The following is an 18,907-nucleotide window of genomic DNA, read 5'->3' on the forward strand; positions in this document are numbered from 1 at the left end:
TAGATACTGGTATTAACACATTTAGTTCACATTGTAAGGTTGAGATTGCGTTATTGCACGTTAGGCATGTATGCTGCCCCTTGTTAACTGAATGAATGGTTGATTTGTTAAGGGGAAAGTCATTTTGAAGTCACATTCTGTATTCCTAACACTGCTCTGTATCATGTTGTAGGTCTGATCTGTTATGTGTTCCTACAGGCTGCGATCTGTCATTCCCTGGAAACAAGTTGGTGTCTGGAGAACACTGTAAAATCATAGTGGATGAACAGTCTGGTCTTGTTTCACTAGAGGACACTAGGTAACTTGGCATTATTGTTTCATGGCTTAGCCAACGGAACCAAACCCAAACTGGGTATATTTCATAATGAAGTGTACTGTATATGACTCAGTTTCCAATCATATTGGTTTTAATTTTCTTTTTTCTAGTAGATATCTGTTGGGTTACATCACTCACATAGACATAACACTTGTTTTGTCTACTACACCATGCATTTAGTGACCACTTTATGGGTTTTGCCTGCTTTTTTAAGTGTAAGTAAACTCAACAGTGAATGCCCCTTATTTGTTCCCCTTATTCTAATCTTGGAGAACAGGATGCTGCCTCTGTTTCTTGCTGGTGAAGACAGCATTGATAAACACATAGCCCCCTAACAAGGGGGCTGCTGAGGGACAGACACTCCCAGTGGCCCCATGCAGCTGGGTTTGCAGCAGGTGGCATGTTCTGTCCAGTTCTATTTCTATTTTCAGTTGGGTTTATACTGGCTGTAGTTCTGCCCCAGACTGAAGCCAAATTTATGGGTGTTCCAATGGGGTAGTTACAGCCAGCACTGAAGCAACCAACCCCTCTCTCCAATTCTCACTTTGAAAAATATAATATTAAAAAGGAGCAATGAATTACTGACTGTGTGGCAATCCCACCCCACAGGACCGGTGACTGACTGCAGGAAAAAGTGGAATTAATACACACAACACCCTGACAGGGTTCTAATACAGCAAGCATCTCTGTTACAGCCAGCTGCCAGTAAACACACTGCAATCACAATAGTGGAGTCAACGCTAATGGGTCAGTATAATTTATCAGCTGAATTCACACAGCCCCATCAGCATTGACCTATTATCCACTATTATGAATGCAATGTGTTCACCAGCAGCTGGCGAGTTCACAGACATACCTGCTCAGATGAGCGGTGAACGTTTCCTCAGTGTACCACCTCTATTGCAATAAGCCCGTCTGTGACATTTTCTTGCTACTAAATATTCCACAGTTAACTGTTAGTGGTATTATAAAAAAAAGTGGAATTAACTGGGAACAACTCAGCCAAAAAGTGGTAGGCCACGTAACATGACAGAGCAGGGTCAGCTCATGCTGAAGCGCACAGTGTGCAGAAGTCACCAACTTTCTGCAGAGTCAATAGCTAAAGACCTTCAAACTTTGTGTGGCCTTCAGATTAGCACAACAATGCGTTGAGCGCTTCATGGAATGGGTTTCCAGGGCTGAGCAGCTGCATCCAAGCCTTACGTCACGAAGTGCAATGCAAATCATTGGATGCAGTGGTATAAAGCACGCCACCACTGGACTTTAGAGCAGTGGAGACGTGTTTTCTCAGGGGTCGAATCAAGCTTGCCTTCTTGTCTGGCAATCTGATGGATGTGTCTGAGTTTGGCGGTTGCCTGGAGAACGGTACTTACCTGACTGCATTGTGCCAAGGTAAAGTTTGGTGTAGGGGGATTTATGGTGTGGGGTTGTTTTTCAGGGGTTGGGCTTGGCCCCTTAGTTCCAGTGAAGGAAACTCTTAAGGTGTCAGCATACCAAGACATTTTGGACAATTTCATGCTCCCCAGCGTTTTGGGGATGGCCCCTGCCTGTTCCAAAATGACTGCTCTCCAGTGCACAAAGCAAGGTTCATAAAGACATGGATGAGTGAGTTTGGGGTGGAGGAACTTGACTTGCCTGCACAGAGTCGTGACCTCAACCTGATAAAACACCTTTGGGATGAATTAAAACAGAGACTGCAAGCCAGGCCTTCTTGTACGACATCAGTACCGGACCTCACAAATGCTCCTTTGAAAGAATGGTCAAACATTCCCATAGTCACACTCCTAAACCTTGTGGACAGCCTTCCCAGAAGAGTTGAAGCTGTTATAGCTGCAAAGGGTGGGCAAACTCAATATTGAACCCTACGGACTAAGGCTCCCTTAAAGGATTCCCTTAAAGTTCATGAACGTGTAAGGCAGGCGTCCCAATACTTTTGGCAATATAGTGTATATATAATATAGTAATAAGTAACACAGTAGATTACCATAAACTAGAAACTAAGACTATAATATGTAATAAAAATGAATGTATATAAAAAACAGGATATCCATAAAAGGCATGTCAGTAGATTTTGTGCAAAAAGGGTAAATGTATATATTTTTGCACACATGTATGTGTACATGCGTGCACATTATAACTATTTTAAAGAGGTTCATGAGGATCTGATATATTATCACATACAGTTGTGTTCAAAATAATAGCAGTAAGACATCACTAACCTGATCAATCACTGTTTTTGGTAGAAATTATATTTCTACATGGCAAATAATTTACTAGCAGGTGTAGTAGAGTAATAGAAATTCAACAGACCCAACAGTCATGACATACATGCTGCTGATTCTGTGTAATTGAATCACTAATTGAAAGGGGCATGTTCAAAATAATAACAGTGTGGAGTTCTATTAGGTCATTCATTCTTTGAAAAACAGGTGGCAATTATTGCCCTTATTTAAGGAAGAAAGGCAGCAAATGTTTTACATGCTGGTTACAGTGCATTTCTCTCTGAAATTCTGAGGAAAATGGGTTGTTCCAGACATTGTTCAGAAGAACAGCGTACCTTGATTAAAAAGTTGATTGAAGAGGGGAAAACATATAAAGAGGTGCAGAAAATGATAGGCTGCTCAGCTAAAATGATCGCAAATGCTTTAAAATGGCAACCAAAACCTGAAAGACGTGGAAGAAAGCGAAAAACTACCTTTCGAATGGATAGAAGAATAGCCAAAATGGCAAGGACTCAGCCAACAATCAGCTCCAGGAAGATCAAAGAAGGTCTAAAGTTACCTGTGAGTACTGTTACAATTAGAAGACGCCTATGTGAAGCCAAGCTATCTGCAAGAAGCCCCCGCAAAGTCCCACTGTTGAAAAAAAGACGTGTGCTGAAGAGGTTACAATTTGCCAAAGAGCACATTGACTGGCCTAAAGAGAAATGGCGCAACATTTTGTGGACTGATGAAAGTAAGATTGTTCTTTTTGAGTCTAGTGGCCGGAGACAGTTTGTCAGACGACCCCCAAACACTGAATTCAAGCCACAGTACACTGAAGACAGTGAAGCATGGTTGCGCAAGCATCATGATATGGGGATGTTTCTCATACTATGGTGTTGGACCTATTTATCGCATACCAGGGATCATGGATCAGTTTGAATACATCAGAATACTTGAAGAGGTCATGCTGCCTTATGCTGAAGAGGAAATGCCCTTGAAATGGGTGTTCCAACAAGACAACGACCCCAAACACACCAGTAAATGTGCAACATCTTGGTTCCAGACCAACAAGATTGACGTTAGGAGTGGCCAGCCCAATCCCCGGATCTTAATCCAATAGAAAACTTGTGGGGTGACATCAAAAATGCAGTTTCTGAGGCAAAACCAAGAAATAGAGAAGAACTGTGGAATGTAGTCCAATCATCCTGGGCTGGAATACTTGTTCACAGGTGCCAGAAGTTGGTTGACTCCATGCAACACAGATGTACAGCAGTTCTCAGAAACAGTGCTTATACAACTAAAAATTAAGTGATTCAAAGGAAAGCAAAATCTTCAAACATTTTTCAGTTTATACAGTTGTGACCAAAATTATTCAACCCCCACTGAAATTGAGTGTTTTGGCCAGTTTGACATTGCTTTTGATCATTCAGTCATCTTGCTTACATTTACATTAAAGAGGCACTTGTAGGTCAGACAAATATAACATAACAGTTATAATGAAATAACCACAAATGTCTTTTCTGTGCTCACAGCATTATCAGTTTTATTCAACCCCCAAGTGACATTCAATCTTAGTACTTAGTACAGCATCCTTTTACAGTTATAACAGCTTTTAAACGTGAAGCATAGCTTGACACAAGTGTCTTGCAGCGATCTACGGGTATCTTCGCCCATTCTTCATGGGCAAAGGCCTCCAGTTCAGTCACATTCTTAGGCTTGCGCACTGCAACTGCTTTCTTTAAGTCCCACCAGAGGTTCTCAATCGGATTTAAGTCTGGTGACTGCGATGGCCACTCCAAAATGTTCCAGCCTTTCCTCTGCAACCATGCTCTAGTGGACTTGGAGGTATGCTTGGGATCATTGTCCTGTTGAAAGGTCCAACGTCTCCCAAGCCTCAGGTGTGTGACGGACTGCATCACGTTTCCATCCAATATCTCCTGGTACTGAAGAGAATTCATGGTACCTTGCACACGCTGAAGCTTCCCTGTACCTGCAGAAGCAAAACAGCCCCAAAGCATGATTGACCCTCCACCATGCTTCACAGTAGGCAAGGTGTTCTTTTCATCATAGGCCTTGTTCTTCCTCCTCCAAACATAGCGTTGATCCATGGGCCCAAACAGTTCTAATTTTGTTTCATCAGTCCACAGAACACTATCCCACAACTTTTGTGGTTTGTCCACATGGCTTTTGGCATACTGCAGTCGACTCTTCTTATTCTTTGGAGACAGCAAGGGGGTACGCCTGGGAGTTCTGGCACGGAGGCCTTCATTACGCAGTGTGCGTCTTATTGTCTGGGCTGAAACTTCTGTACCCACATCTGACAAATCTTTTCTCAGTTCCTCAGCAGTCACACGGGGACTTCTCTCCACTCTACGCTTCAGGTAGCGCACAGCAGTCGAAGTCAGCATCTTCTTTCTGCCACGACCAGGTAGCGTTTCAACAGTGCCCTTTGCCTTGAATTTGCGAATGATGCTTCCTAAGGTGTCTCTTGGTATGTTTAACATCTTTGCAATCTTCTTATAGCCATTGCCCTTCCTGTGAAGAGAAATCACCTCTTCTCTTGTCTTCCTGGACCATTCTCTTGCCTTCACCATGTTTGTAACCACACCAGTAAATGTCTAGAAGGAGCTGAGTATCACAGTCATTTTAAAGCTGCCTAATTGGTGCTTATTATGCTTGATTGCTGCTCGGTGACATCCACAGGTGTTTTCAATACCTGATGGAAAGCACCTGTATGAACCTCTGTTCTTCAGAGTGGTAGTCTTTAAGGGGTTGAATAATTGTGGCAATGAAGAAACCACATAAGAACCATTTACTACTGTATTACATAAACAATTGATGTCATTTTAGTTGCATTTGGGTAGTTACAACGTCCTTGTAGGATTTGATTCTGAATACAATTCCAAATGTACACTATAGTCCCTAAACCCCTTTACAGCATTGGGGGTTGAATAATTTTGGTCACAACTGTATAGTGAATGTTTGAGTTTGTAAAGAAGAATACAAACACTATTTTTTTGAACAGTCTAATATTCACTTTTCTTCAATTTTTTTTAGAGGAACAACACAAATTTGATATATTTTTCTTCATGTTTTGATTTGCAATAGAATGTGTAGTGTTCCCAATGCATTTGTGTGTATGGAAATAAAAGCTATTAGAAGGATTTTGAGTTTTATTCACTTTTTTCAACACACTGCTATTATTTTGAACACAACTGTATGTACAAATTGCATATTGTTTTATAAAGTATTAATATTTTAAAAAGGAATAGGAAGGGGTTTATAATGTGTACACATACATGCGTGTGAAATTATATACATTTACCCTTTTTTGAGGAACAGAAGTGTTTGAACTCCCTGAGATTTTGCAAGTTCTCCCACTTAGAAATCATGGAGGGGTCTGAAATTCACATTGTAGGTGCATTCCCACTCTGGGAGACAGAATTTGAAAAAAACAAATTCAGTAAATCACATTGTATGATTTTTTAAAGAATTTATTTGTCTTGCACTGCTGAACATAAGTATATGAACACCTAAGAAACAGCAAGAATTCTGGCTCTCAGAGACCTGTTACTGTGCCTTTTAAAAAGTCCACCTCTACTCCACTCATTAATCTAACTTAGTAGCACCTCTCTGAGCTCTTTAAAGACACCTGTCCACCCCACAGTCAGTCAGACGCCAACTACTACCATGGGCAAGATCAAAGAGCTGTCAAAGGACACCAGAGACAAAATTGTGGACCTCCACAAGGCTGGAAAGGGCTACGGGGCAATTGCCAAGCAGCTTGGTGAAAATAGATCAACTGTTGAAGCAATTGCTAGAAAATGGAAGAGTCTAAAGACGACTGTCAGTCTCCCTCAGACTGGGGCTCCATGCAAGATCTCACCTCGTGGGGTATCACTGATGATAAGAAAGGTGAGGAATCAGCCCAGAACTACAAGGGAGGAGCTGGTCAATGACATGAAGAGAGCTGGGACCACAGTTTCAAAGGTCACTGTTGGTAGAACACCACGCCGTCATGGTTTCAAATCATGCATTGCACGGAAGGTTCCCCTGCTCAAATCATCACATGTCCAGGCCCGTATGAAGTTTGCCAATGACCATCTGGATGATCCAGAGGAGGCATGGGAGAAAGTCATGTGGTCAGATGAGACCTAAGTAGAACTTTTTGGTCTAAACTTCACTCGTGTTTGGAGGAAAAAGAAGGATGAGTTGCATCCCAAGAACACCATCCCTACTGTGAAGCATGGGGGTGGTAACATGCTTTGGGGGTGCTTTTCTGCGAAGGGGACAGGACGACTGCACTGTATTAAGGAGAGGATGAATGGGGCCATTTATTGTGAGATTTTGAGCAACAACCTCCTTCCCTCAGTCAGAGCATTGAAGATGGGTCGTGGCTGGGTCTTCCAACATGACAACGACTCGAAGCAAACAGCCAGGTTAACCAAGGAGTGGCTCCGTAAGAAGCATATCAAGGTTCTGGAGTGGCCTAGCCAGTCTCCAGACCTAAATCCAATAGAACATATTTGGAGAGAGCTGAAACTCCGTATTGCTCAGCGACAGCCCCGAAGCCTGACAGATCTAGAGGAGATCTGTGTGGAGGAGTGGGCCAAAATCCCTGTTGCAGTGTGTGCAAACCTGGTCAAGAACTACAGGAAACGTTTGACCTCTGTAATTGCAAACAAAGGCTTCTGTACCAAATATTAACACTGATTTTCTCAGGTGTTCAAATACTTATGTTCCGCAGTGCAAGACAAATACATTCTTTAAAAATCATACAATGTGATTTCCTGAATTTTTTTTTTTTTTTTTTTTTAATTCTGTCTCTCAGAGGACTGGAATTAACCACCTTAAAGCAACAGTGTCTTAAACCAAAAAGTATTCCCTGCAAAGGAAGTATCAGATGACCTCTTTGGCAGCATCTGTTTATTTGCTCCTCTGAAGTCCTATAGCCCCTGTCAGGATATTTAGCATTCATCACTTTGAAGTATTGGATACCTGTTTCCCACACAGCTAGGTGCTCATCTTCCTGCCCCTACGTCAGTATAGAAAACAGCAGTGACATGAGGAAAACCAACATCTCACACTCATGGAAGCATCAAATGATGAAAGTTTTGACAGAGGCAGTAGTGTTTCAGCTGAGTGAAGGTAGGTGAAACACTCCCCTGGAGGGGCAAGTATAATACAACTTATTTTGCAGGTAACTGTCTAAGATCATTTTGCGTGATGACAGTGCTTCCTTAACAAATGGTTATGACCTTGCTAGTTTAGTTTCATGTGATGACTTGCCATCCATCCAAGGCAAACTTAATGCCATAAACAGTTGATTCAGTATTTAAATGTAATCTTATTTTCCTTCCTGATTAACAACATGGAGAGTTGTTGATCTGTATGCTATGTTAATGCACTACAAATACTGTTGTGTTTTTGCAGTAATTGCAGTTTAAATGTTGCTCTTTTTTTGCAGCACAAATGGCACTGTGATTAACCAGCAGAAGGTGGTAAAGAAACAAACATATCCCTTAAAGAATGGTGATGTTATCTATGTTGTTTATAAGAAAAATGAGCCAGAACAAAGTAAGTTCCAAGTTTTTTTCAGATTAAAAAATAAAAACACTATTATTATGATAGTTAAATGATAAATTCACCTTCTGAATGTGTTAAGAAAGGAGATGGCAAAATGGGATTTTTAAGGAACTAAAAAATCCTGATAAAAGTAAAACCAGAATATTTATTATAATTGGTTTCAAAATGCAAGAAACATTGTGCATATGAAAACATGGTGAAAACTTGGTCCATAATCATATACACAAAACCACAATAAGATGCATAAGCATAATCCATATAGAACCCTGACACGTTTCTTGGTGCAAATCGTCATCGGGGAAATTTGTATCACTGGTATATTCTACAATGCAAGCATAACACGTCACATAACCAGCATAAAGGAATAACGTACAAAAAAAGAGAAACCGGTACTCAAGTTAAACGTGTTACATGTTACTGCCCCACATAACTGCGTTATTCATTCACAAAGATCTGTGAATGAATAAACCACAAGTCCCATCTGCCACTGTGGCAGACGGCTTGCAGTTCTCAATGCACTTAGAGGGAACTAAGTGCCCTTGTAGTGCATTGGCATTCCTCCAGCTTGCAAATAGAAAGCCCATACAGAGGGACGAGCAAGAAAGCTGCAGTAAGCCTGACATTGTACCTGCGATCCACTGAATGCAAGTGTAATATGGCTCCTGTAGAAAAACATAAATGCACATCCTTACCTGCAAAAATATGTGCATTTATTATTTTTATTTGTTAAAGGTGAACTTGGCCTTTAAAAAGGGTTTTGTAACTGTATACACCATAGAATTCTATAGTGGCAATACAAAAAATGTATAATTACTCCTTTTCTGCTGCTGTACGTTCATACGTCCTTTTTTTTGTTTTCTTTTTAAATAAAATTTGAAAGCAAGTACAATTAAAAAATGTATGGTAGGTATCCTAAATACATGGGCTAAAATGTAGCCAAACTAATAATACTGCCTGTAATGCTGATCTATGGGCTATATAAATCTAAATGCAAGAGGCATGTACAGTATGTTCTCACTGGGATCTTGGTGTCTTTTATGTATTTTTTTAAATCTGTGCAGTAATCCAGCATGAAACAACTTCTGCACTTTTTTTCTCTGTGTAGGCATTTCCCATAATTATTATTATACAGTATTTATAAAGCGCCAATAGTTCGCTCAGCGCTGTACATTACAAAGGGGGACAGAACATGTGACAGAACAACAACAATACAATGCAAAACATGAGGGGATCGAGGGCCCTGCTCTTTGGAGCTTACAATCTAGGAGGGAGGGGATGGTGGCACAGGAGGAGATAGCTGTGGGGGATGGGGTGGTAGGAAGAGTAGACGAGGTTGGCAAGTTAGCAGGGGGTGGGGTAGGCTTCCCTGAAGAGGTGGGTTTTCAGGGTGAAGGAGAGGAGAATAGGTGATAATCTGATGGGTTGGGGCAGGGAGTTCCAGAGGATGGGTGACACCCTGGAGAAGTCCTGGAGGCGGGCATGGGAGGAGGAGACCAGGGAACTAGAGAGAAGGAGGTCTTGTGAGGAGCGGAGTGTGCAGTAGTCGAGTCGTGATATGATGAGGGAGTGGATGAGCTGTTTAGTGGTTTCTGGGGCTAGGAACGTGCGTATTTTGGCAATGTTGCGGAGGTGGAATCTGCATGAGCTTGTTAAAGATTGGACTTGGGGCTGGAAGGATAGGTTGGAGTCCAGAATGACACCAAGTACTCTGGCCTGCGGGGCAGGTTTGATATTGGCGTTGTTGGATGTGATGGAGAAGTCAATGGGGGGTGGGGTCTGGGCTAGGGGGGAGACAAGAAACTTGGTTTTGGAGAGGTTCAGTTTAAGGAAGTGGAGCAACATCCAGTCTGATATGTCGCTCAGTAGGTGTGTGATTCGGGAGGAGACTGAGGTGGGGGGTTGAGGGATAGATTTGTGTGTCGTCGGCATATACAGTCAGGTCCATAAATATTGGGACATCGACACAATTCTAACATTTTTGGCTGTATACACCACCACAATGAATTTGAAATTAAATGAACAAGATGTGCTTTAACTGCAGACTGTCAGCTTTAATTTGAGGGTATTTACAACCAAATCAGGTGAACGGTGTAGGAATTACAACAGTTTGCATATGTGCATCCCGCTTGTTAAGGGACCAAAAGTAATGGGACAGAATAATAATCATAAATCAAACTTTCACTTTTTAATACTTGGTTGCAAATCCTTTGCAGTCAATTACAGCCTGAAGTCTGGAACGCATAGATATCACCAGACGCTGGGTTTCATCCCTGGTGATGCTCTGCCAGGCCTCTACTGCAACTGTCTTCAGTTCCTGCTTGTTCTTGGGACATTTTCCCTTCAGTTTTGTCTTCAGCAAGTGAAATGCATGCTCAATCGGATTCAGGTCAGGTGATTGACTTGGCCATTGCATAACATTCCATTTCTTTCCCTTACAAAACTCTTTGGTTGCTTTTGCAGTATGCTTTGGGTCCGTGTCCATCTGCACTGTGAAGAGGCGTCCAATGAGTTCTGAAGCATTTGGCTGCATATGAGCAGATAATATTGCCCGAAACACTTCAGAATTCATCCTGCTGCTTTTGTCAGCAGTCACATCATCAATAAATACAAGAGAACCAGTTCCATTGGCAGCCATACATGCCCACGCCATGACACTACCACCACCATGCTTCACTGATGAGGTGGTATGCTTAGGATCATGAGCAGTTCCTTTCCTTCTCCATACTCTTCTCTTCCCATCACTCTGGTACAAGTTGATCTTGGTCTCATCTGTCCATAGGATGTTGTTCCAGGACTGTGAAGGCTTTTTTAGATGTCGTTTGGCAAACTCTAATCTGGCCTTCCTGTTTTTGAGGCTCACCAATGGTTTACATCTTGTGGTGAACCCACTGTATTCACTCTGGTGAAGTCTTCTCTGGATTGTTGACTTTGACACACATACACTTACCTCCTGGAGAGTGTTCTTGATCTGGCCAACTGTTGTGAAGGGTGTTTTCTTCACCAGGAAAAGAATTCTTCGGTCATCCACGACAGTTGTTTTCCGTGATCTTCCGGGTCTTTTGGTGTTGCTGAGCTCACTGGTGCGTTCCTTCTTTTTAAGAATGTTCCAAGCAGTTGTTTTGGCCACGCCTAATGTTTTTGCTATCTCTCTGATGGGTTTGTTTTGGTTTTTCAGTCTAATGATGGCTTGCTTCACTGATAGTGACAGCTCTTTGGATCTCATCTTGAGAGTTGACAGCAACAGCTTCCAAATGCAAATAGCACACTTGAAATGAACTCTGGACCTTTTATCTGCTCATTGTAATTGGGATAATGAGGAAATAACACACACCTGGCCATGGAACAGCTGAGAAGTCAATTGTCCCATTACTTTTGGTCCTTTAACAAGTGGGAGGCACATATGCAAACTGTTGTAATTCCTACACCGTTCACCTGATTTGGATGTAAATACCCTCAAATTAAAGCTGACAGTCTGCAGTTCAAGCACATCTTGTTCATTTAATTTCAAATTCATTGTGGTGGTGTATACAGCCAAAAATGTTAGAATTGTGTCGATGTCCCAATATTTATGGACCTGGCTGTAGGTGGTAGTTGAAGCCGTGAGAGTGTATGAGTTGGCCAAGGGAGGAGGTGTAGATGGAGAAGAGAAGGGGCCCGAGGACAGAGCCTTGAAGGACCCCAACAGAGAGGGGGAGTGAGGGGGAGGTGGTAGCATTATAGGTAACGCTGAAAGAGCGTTGTGACAGGTAGGATGAGAGCCAAGAGAGAGCAGAATCTCTGAGGCCGAGGGAGTGTAGTTTTTTGAGGAGGAGGGGGTGGTCGACTGTGTCGAAGGCCGCAGAGAGGTCAAGGAGTAGGAGCACTGAATAGTGGCCATTAGCTTTGGCGGTTAGCAGGTCGTTGGAGAGTTTAAGTAGGGCAGTTTCGGTGGAGTGTAGGGGACGGAAGCCGGAGTGTAGGGGATCGAGGAGGTTGTTGGCATTGAGGTGAGAGCTTAGGCGGGTGTAGACGAGGCGCTCGAGGAGTTTGGATGTAAATGGGAGCAGGGAGATGGGTCTGAGGTTGTTCGGGTCATTGGGGTCCAGGGAGGGCTTTTTAAGTATGGGGGTGATGTGTGCATGTTTCAGAGGGGAGGGGAAAGTGCCGGAGGAGAGGGAGAGATTAAAGATGTGGGTGAGGGAGCGTAGGATGGAGGGGGAGGGAGGTCGTAGGAGTTGTGAGGGGATAGGGTCGAGGGGGCAGGTGGTGAGGCGGGCATCAGAGAGGATCTTGGAGACTTCTTTGATTGTAGTAAGGTCAAAGGTGCGGAGTGTTGGGGGGGCTTCAGTATGAGGAATGTAGGGTGGGGTGGAAGTGGAGGTCAGAGCAGTGGTGGGGCCGTGGGAGAGGGGTGATGAGGGGGTAGCTGAGTGAGGGGGAACGGGGTTGGAGGGAGTTTGAGAAGCGACGAAGTCCCTGCGGGTTATGTTGAGGGAGAGGGGGGGGTGAGGGGGTAGCTGTGTGAGAGGGGACGGGTTGAGAGGGCGTGTGAGTTGCGGCGATGTCCTTGCGAATTGTGTCAATCTTGTTTTTGACGTGATTGGCAATCTCAAGGGCGGTGAGTGAGGTGCTGGGTGGAGGTGGGGGTGGCGAGAGTAGAGAGTTGAAGGTGGAGAAGAGTCAGCAAGGATTGGAGGAGAGGGCCTTGATGAGGCCATAATACAGAACGGTCACTACAACGTTCTCTCCTTGTGCAGGGTGACTGGTTATGTCTCTGCTCCCCACTCTATTCTTCAGGCAGCCTGTAGTGGGAGGACCAGCTGGGTCCCACCCACAGCTCTTCTACTTTAACTAGTTAACTGTACATACCTCATAGCTATTGAGGAATATTTTTAAAGCTTTTTTGCCTGGTGTTCAGCTTTAATCTTTACATCAAATGTTTTTGCTTGTGGAGCTCCCTGCATCCTTAGCATCTGCTGTGCATAAGGTTTTAACTTTTGGTCAGATACACAATATGCCACACTGCTCCTGGTACCAAGCTTTAAAGTGGATCTTCACCCTAAACACAAATTAAAAGTCAGCAGCTACAAATACTGTTATATATTATTATTTTCTGCTGTTGGTGTGATCAACAGTGTGTGCTGGCTGGCTTATTGTTTATATTGGATTTTTTCATATTTTATTTATTTTATTGCAGCTTACAAATTCTTTGATGTGATAGCTGCATTAGTTTTTCTTTTTCAGGCTTTCTTTCCTTTATTTTCACCTGGTTATCTGACCAGTAAGTTTGTTGTGTTGCATATGAAAATGCTATCCTCCAAATGTTTCGGTCAAAGGGTTGAGACAAACCATGTACTACTGACAGGGGTACTTAAAGTAATCAGCTTTTATTCCTTTATGTAGCTTTTATCCCAGAGGAAAAATTGGTTTGTAGCAACTGTTAGTGTTAGTAAAGTGTTAGCTGGAGTTCAGCTTCAATTTGTTAGTGTATCTAAATCTGCTATTACATCTAACACTGCTTTAAACCCCCCAGATTGACAGTGCTCCTTCATCCAGATTGTGGGCATTCTAATACAGGAGGTGTGGTACTGGGCACATCACCAGGTGAAAACAGGGGGAAAAGTATAAAAAAGAAAATCAATACAACCATTACGTGTAATGATTGGAAAGCTGCAATATATTGCATTTTGGGTTTAATACCACGTTAAAACAGGTGTGGAGAACATATAGGGGTTGATTTACTAAAGGTAAATAGGCCGTGCACTGCAAGTGAAGTTGCTGTAGATCTGAGGGGAACATGCAAGGGAAATAAAAACAACAGCGTTTTTGCTTGGACATGATTGGATGAAAGAAACAGCAGAGCTTTGCCTCATTTAAATCCGAGTTTTTCCTCTGATTTAAAGCAAGTGCACTTGCAGTGCACAGCCTATTTACCTTTAGTAAATCAACCCCATAATCTCCTCACTGCTTGTCAAATGCCTCTGAAAAGTGATCCACCATGGATTGCTTTTCAGAGGGGTGGCAAAGAAGCACCCGGTAATCATATGAATAGGAGTACTTGGTAATCATACGGATAAGGGGCTTTTACACACAGACATAGTTAGCTGATGGTGCTATGCAGAATCATTACTGGCAGAAAAATCCTGAGTTAATAACACAAGTTATGCTCCATAAAGAGCTTGTGTGAATTGGCATACGAGTATACATGCATAAAGTTCATCATCTTCTAACTGCTAGTGTTGCAATTTATGTCAATAAGCTTGTATATTCATGATGGATCTTTACGTAGCTGTGTGCATTGTTGCATACACTATAATGCACCTGTGTTATGATCAGTAATAAAAAATAAAAAAAAGCTACAAGTCTACAAATGTGGTTATTTATTTATTTTTTAATTGCCTGTGTGCAAGAGGCCTCAATATTTTGTGTCACAAAAGATCCAGCTTATTACCATGAAATACAATATTTGTTTTCAGAGTAAAATGATGCAGTTGTTAATCTTTAGTTTATTTGTTTCCAGATGTTGCATATCTGTATAAGTCTTTGAATTCAGCAGAAGACAATATGCAAGAACCAGCAGGTATGTCAGCTGGACTGCAGATGGCTATTGCTACAAAGTTGCAGCATATTCTCTAACATTCAGACATCTTTCAGATAAATATGGATTCAACAGTTTGTAGAGGTTTTTCTATAAAGCTGCAGCCTCTACTTCCGACAGCTCCACCATAAGCAAAAATAAGACCTTATACTTGCGTTTGTTCAATTTTTGGCCGGATGGAGTACAGCCAGTAAAATGATGCTATGCTGCAATGAATTAAATAGCTAGTGTATAAGCTGAATGCACAATCTGTGCTTTCCATGCACACAAACTTGAAGCATACACCACAGCGCCTAGTAGTTATCTGTAAACTTAATTACTGTCTGTAATTAATGTGTTTAGTGTTTCTCAATAGGTGCTTCATGTATGCTTGTTTATATATTAAAGTTTTGATATACTGCATTTAGCAATGTTTTTTAATGAAATATTTTCCCATATTACAGTGTTCCGTTTTTCTTTTTGTAATTTTCCTGTTTCTTAATAAACGTTTGCCCACCGCCCCATAGCAGATGTACTGCTACAGGGCGGCTGCACTGTGCAAAATCATGTAAATATACTTGATTTAGCACTTCAAGGTAGGGGGTGTGCGCCTCCCTAACTGCGCTGCTATTGGCTCCTGGGTGTGTCAATCACTGGGTCGGCGAAGCTGAGAGAGGAGAAATCTGTTTGTAAACACAGGTCTCTCTCCTGTCAGCATGGACCTGCTGCTTTCTATCTCTGCACAGCAGCACACAATACAGTCTAATCCAGGGGTGGGCAAACTTTTTGACTTGAGGGCCGCAATGGGTTCATATATTGGACCCGGGGGCCGGACCAAGAGTAGATGAATGATGTGTATGTGTCATCCATAGTAAGTATAGTAATATTCCCCCATAGTAAGCATAGTAATTAATCCCCCATATAGTAATTCATCCCCCATAGTAATTCATCCCCCATATAGTAATTCATCCCCCATATAGCAATTCGTCCCCCATATAGCAATTCGTCCCCCATATAGCAATTCATCCCCCATATAGTAATTCATCCCCCATATAGTAATTCATCCCCCATAGTAATTCATCCCCCACATAGTAATTCATCCCCCATATAGTAATTCATCCCCCATATAGTAATTCATCCCCCATAGTAATTCATCCCCCACATAGTAATTCATCCCCCACATAGTAATTCATCCCCCATATTAATTCATCCCCCATATAGTAATTCATCCCCCATATAGTAAGTCCCCCATATAGTAATTCATTCCCCATATAGTAAGTCCCCCATATAGTAATTCATTCCCCATAAAGTAAGTCCCCCATATAGTAATTCATTCCCCATAAAGTAAGTCCCCCATATAGTAATTCATTCCCCATAAAGTAAGTCCCCCATATAGTAATTCATTCCCCATATAGTAAGTCCCCCATATAGTAATTCATTCCCCATATAGTAAGTCCCCCATATAGTAATTCATTCCCCATATAGTAAGTCCCCCATATAGTAATTCATTCCCCATATAGTAAGTCCTCCATATAGTAATTCATTCCCCATATAGTAAGTCCCCCATATAGTAATTCATTCCCCATATAGTAAGACCCCCATATAGTAATTCATCCCCCATATAGTAAGTCCCCCATATAGTAATTCATTCCCCATATAGTAAGTCCTCCATATAGTAATTCATTCCCCATATAGTAAGTCCCCCATATAGTAATTCATTCCCCATATAGTAAGTCCCCCATATAGTAAGTCCCCCCTGTGTCAATTCACTTACCTTTGCTCCTCCGCGCGTTCCTCTCGTATTCCCGCGCCGTTCTGGTCTTCAGGGAGGACTGTGAGAGAAGAGTTTGTCACGCTGCCCCGCCTACATCCTGGCTGCCCCGCCTACATCCTGACAGCTGCAGAGTCCTGACGCCCGAGAGGAGGGAGGGGGCGGCCATCCTAGAGGGGGGGCGGCCATCCGAGAGGAGGGGAGGGGAGAGGAGGAGAGGAGGTCGCCCGCCCGCCCGCCCGAGAGGAGGGAGGGGAGCGGGCGCCCGGCACACAGGAGAGCCGCATCTATTGTAAAGAGCCGCGGCTTGCCGACCACTGGCCTTGCGGGAGCCTAGCTCCGCGGGCCGGATTAAAAGGTCCGCCGGGCCGTATACGGCCCGCGGGCCGTAGTTTGCCCATTGCTGGTCTAATCTCTCCCTAACGCACAGTTAACCCTCTGATCGCCCCAGATGTTAACCCCTTTCTGCCCAGTGTCATTAGTACAGTGTCTGTGCTTTTCATTAGCACTAATCACTGTATTCGTGTCACTGGTCATGTCAGTTAGTCAGTTCCCACCTAGTGTCAGAATGCCTGCCGCAGTCCCGCTATAAGTCGCTGATCGCTGCCATTACTAGTATAAAAGTAAAATTCCAGCATATATACTGCCATTTGTAGACACTATAACCTTCATGTAAAGCAATTGATATGCACTTATTGTTTTTTTTTAGCAAAGACATATAGCGGAATACATTATTTGTTTTATTTTTTAATTGGATATGTTTTATAGCAAAAAGTCAAAAATATATATTTTTTTTTTTCCAGATTGTCCGTCGTTTTTTGTTTATAGCGCAAAAAATAAACACAGAGGTGATCAAATGCTGAAAGCTCTATTTGTGGGGGAAAAAAAGACCTTAAATTTAATGTACAGCATTGCATTACCACGCAATTGTCAGTTAAAGTAATGCAGCGCCATATCACAAAAAATTGCCTGGTCAGGAAGCGGGGTAAATCTTCCAGAGGATACACTGGATATGGATAGTTCAGCTTTTTGATATATCAATGCTACAATTCTATGTTCTGTGCTTTGCTGTGCTGCAATACCAGTTTTCCTATCAGTGAAATGTCTCTTATTATAGCTGTTTTTCCCCACAAATCCTGGGGTGTAGAGAAGCCGCAGTATCCTTCTATATTACAACAGATGTGGGCCTGAACAACATGGAGATTAAATGTCCATTGTGTTAGCTAATGTCTGACTGGTAAAATGCTTTTCTTTTTGATTTATTCAGGGACACACAAATTCAGATACAGTTGGGTTGTACTGTCACCTACAAGATGATTGGACGCTGGCAAACAGAATACTTTTAAGCCATCCCCCAGTATAACCCATCCTCTACCCAGCATACCTCAATTTTTTGCTAGTGTTCTAGGAGAATAGACACCTTTCCCTTTGCTCTGCTTACAAATATCTAACCAATTTGTGCACTAGCTTTGTAGGCTGTACCAGGACCCCGCTGGACTGGATTTCTGACCTTCAAACACTGGGTTCTATATTGTGGTGCTTTCTTGATCTATACTGGTAAATTTTAGCAACAAACTACTTTCCAGGTCCAGAGCCTTGGCAGAGTCCACGGCGTGATTCTAAAGACTGACTCTGTGAGTAGAGCCGATCAGGCTGAAACACAGGGAGCTACTACCTCACTGTTGGCACTGTTGAGTGCCTTTTAAGATTACCATCACCCCAGTTGTTGTTAATGCTTAGGGACGGAGCATCAACTTTATCCCCCAAAGTGTCAAGCGCACTTTGCACTCAAGCACCTTGTGTAACTCTGATCTTGGCCCTTCTCCGATTGCTTGTCTACAGTCTCCTCTGCCCACCTGACCCTCACCAACACCAGCTTCCTGGGTTTGTGAGTACCTGTGGCCTTTATCACACATCATGCCTAGTTGCATTACTGCTACGTGGGCACAAAATGTCTGTACATAAACACAGAGTGGATAGTCCTGCTGCTGTGGGTGACCCCAGCCCCAACTTTCCTAGTGGTTCTACTTGTTATTGAGAGAAGCGGCACTTGTAATCTGGAACCTGGTACCCCTATAGTCAAAGGGTCTTCTTATTCAGTCTTCCTTGGCTCCATTGTGCAGGGCTGAGTCCCTTCTTGTTTTCAGGGATATCATCATTTACTCAGGACTTTTTATACTACATGCACTCAACTTTTCTCACCTTTACATAGTGACCACAGAGGCTTGAGAAATGCTCCAGCACCACACCCTGCAGAGTCTATCTCTAAACGCACTAATGGTTCCTGTGGCCATTTCTGACTCCGAGTCCTGGCAGTCTATTTCTGAATAGACTGTTTTTGAGGCACTGCAATCTACTGCTGTTACCTCAGAATTACTGGGGGTCATTTGGAACTCTATTGATAGAGTGAGTTCATTTGCATGTGTGACCTGTGCTTTTAAAGAATCAGCCCATTGTCTCCAACTTTGAGTCTT

The 18,907-nt window shown here is 42.7% G+C and overlaps 1 protein-coding gene across 10 annotated transcripts in view; it reads left to right on the forward strand.

Moving 5' to 3' along the window:
- CHFR (checkpoint with forkhead and ring finger domains) overlaps window positions 1–18,907 on the forward strand; it is an 81,212-nt gene that overhangs the window by 19,350 nt on the left and 42,955 nt on the right. For 7 of the 10 annotated variants that reach the window (XM_089653650.1, XM_089653653.1, XM_089653654.1 and 4 more), the window contains exons 3-5: window positions 199–298; window positions 7,988–8,097; window positions 14,606–14,665. In XM_089653650.1, coding sequence (XP_089509776.1) covers window positions 199–298; window positions 7,988–8,097; window positions 14,606–14,665 — 270 coding nt within the window. Of the gene's footprint in view, window positions 1–172; window positions 299–7,987; window positions 8,098–14,605; window positions 14,666–18,907 lie in introns of all 10 variants that reach the window. The other 3 variants (XM_089653655.1, XM_089653656.1, XM_089653657.1) reach the window with 1 other exon arrangement.

This window comes from Staurois parvus, unplaced genomic scaffold (genome assembly GCF_062004578.1).
Source record: "Staurois parvus isolate SC_StPar_1 unplaced genomic scaffold, SC_StPar_1.0 ptg000719l, whole genome shotgun sequence".
NCBI classification, from domain to species: domain Eukaryota; kingdom Metazoa; phylum Chordata; class Amphibia; order Anura; family Ranidae; genus Staurois; species Staurois parvus.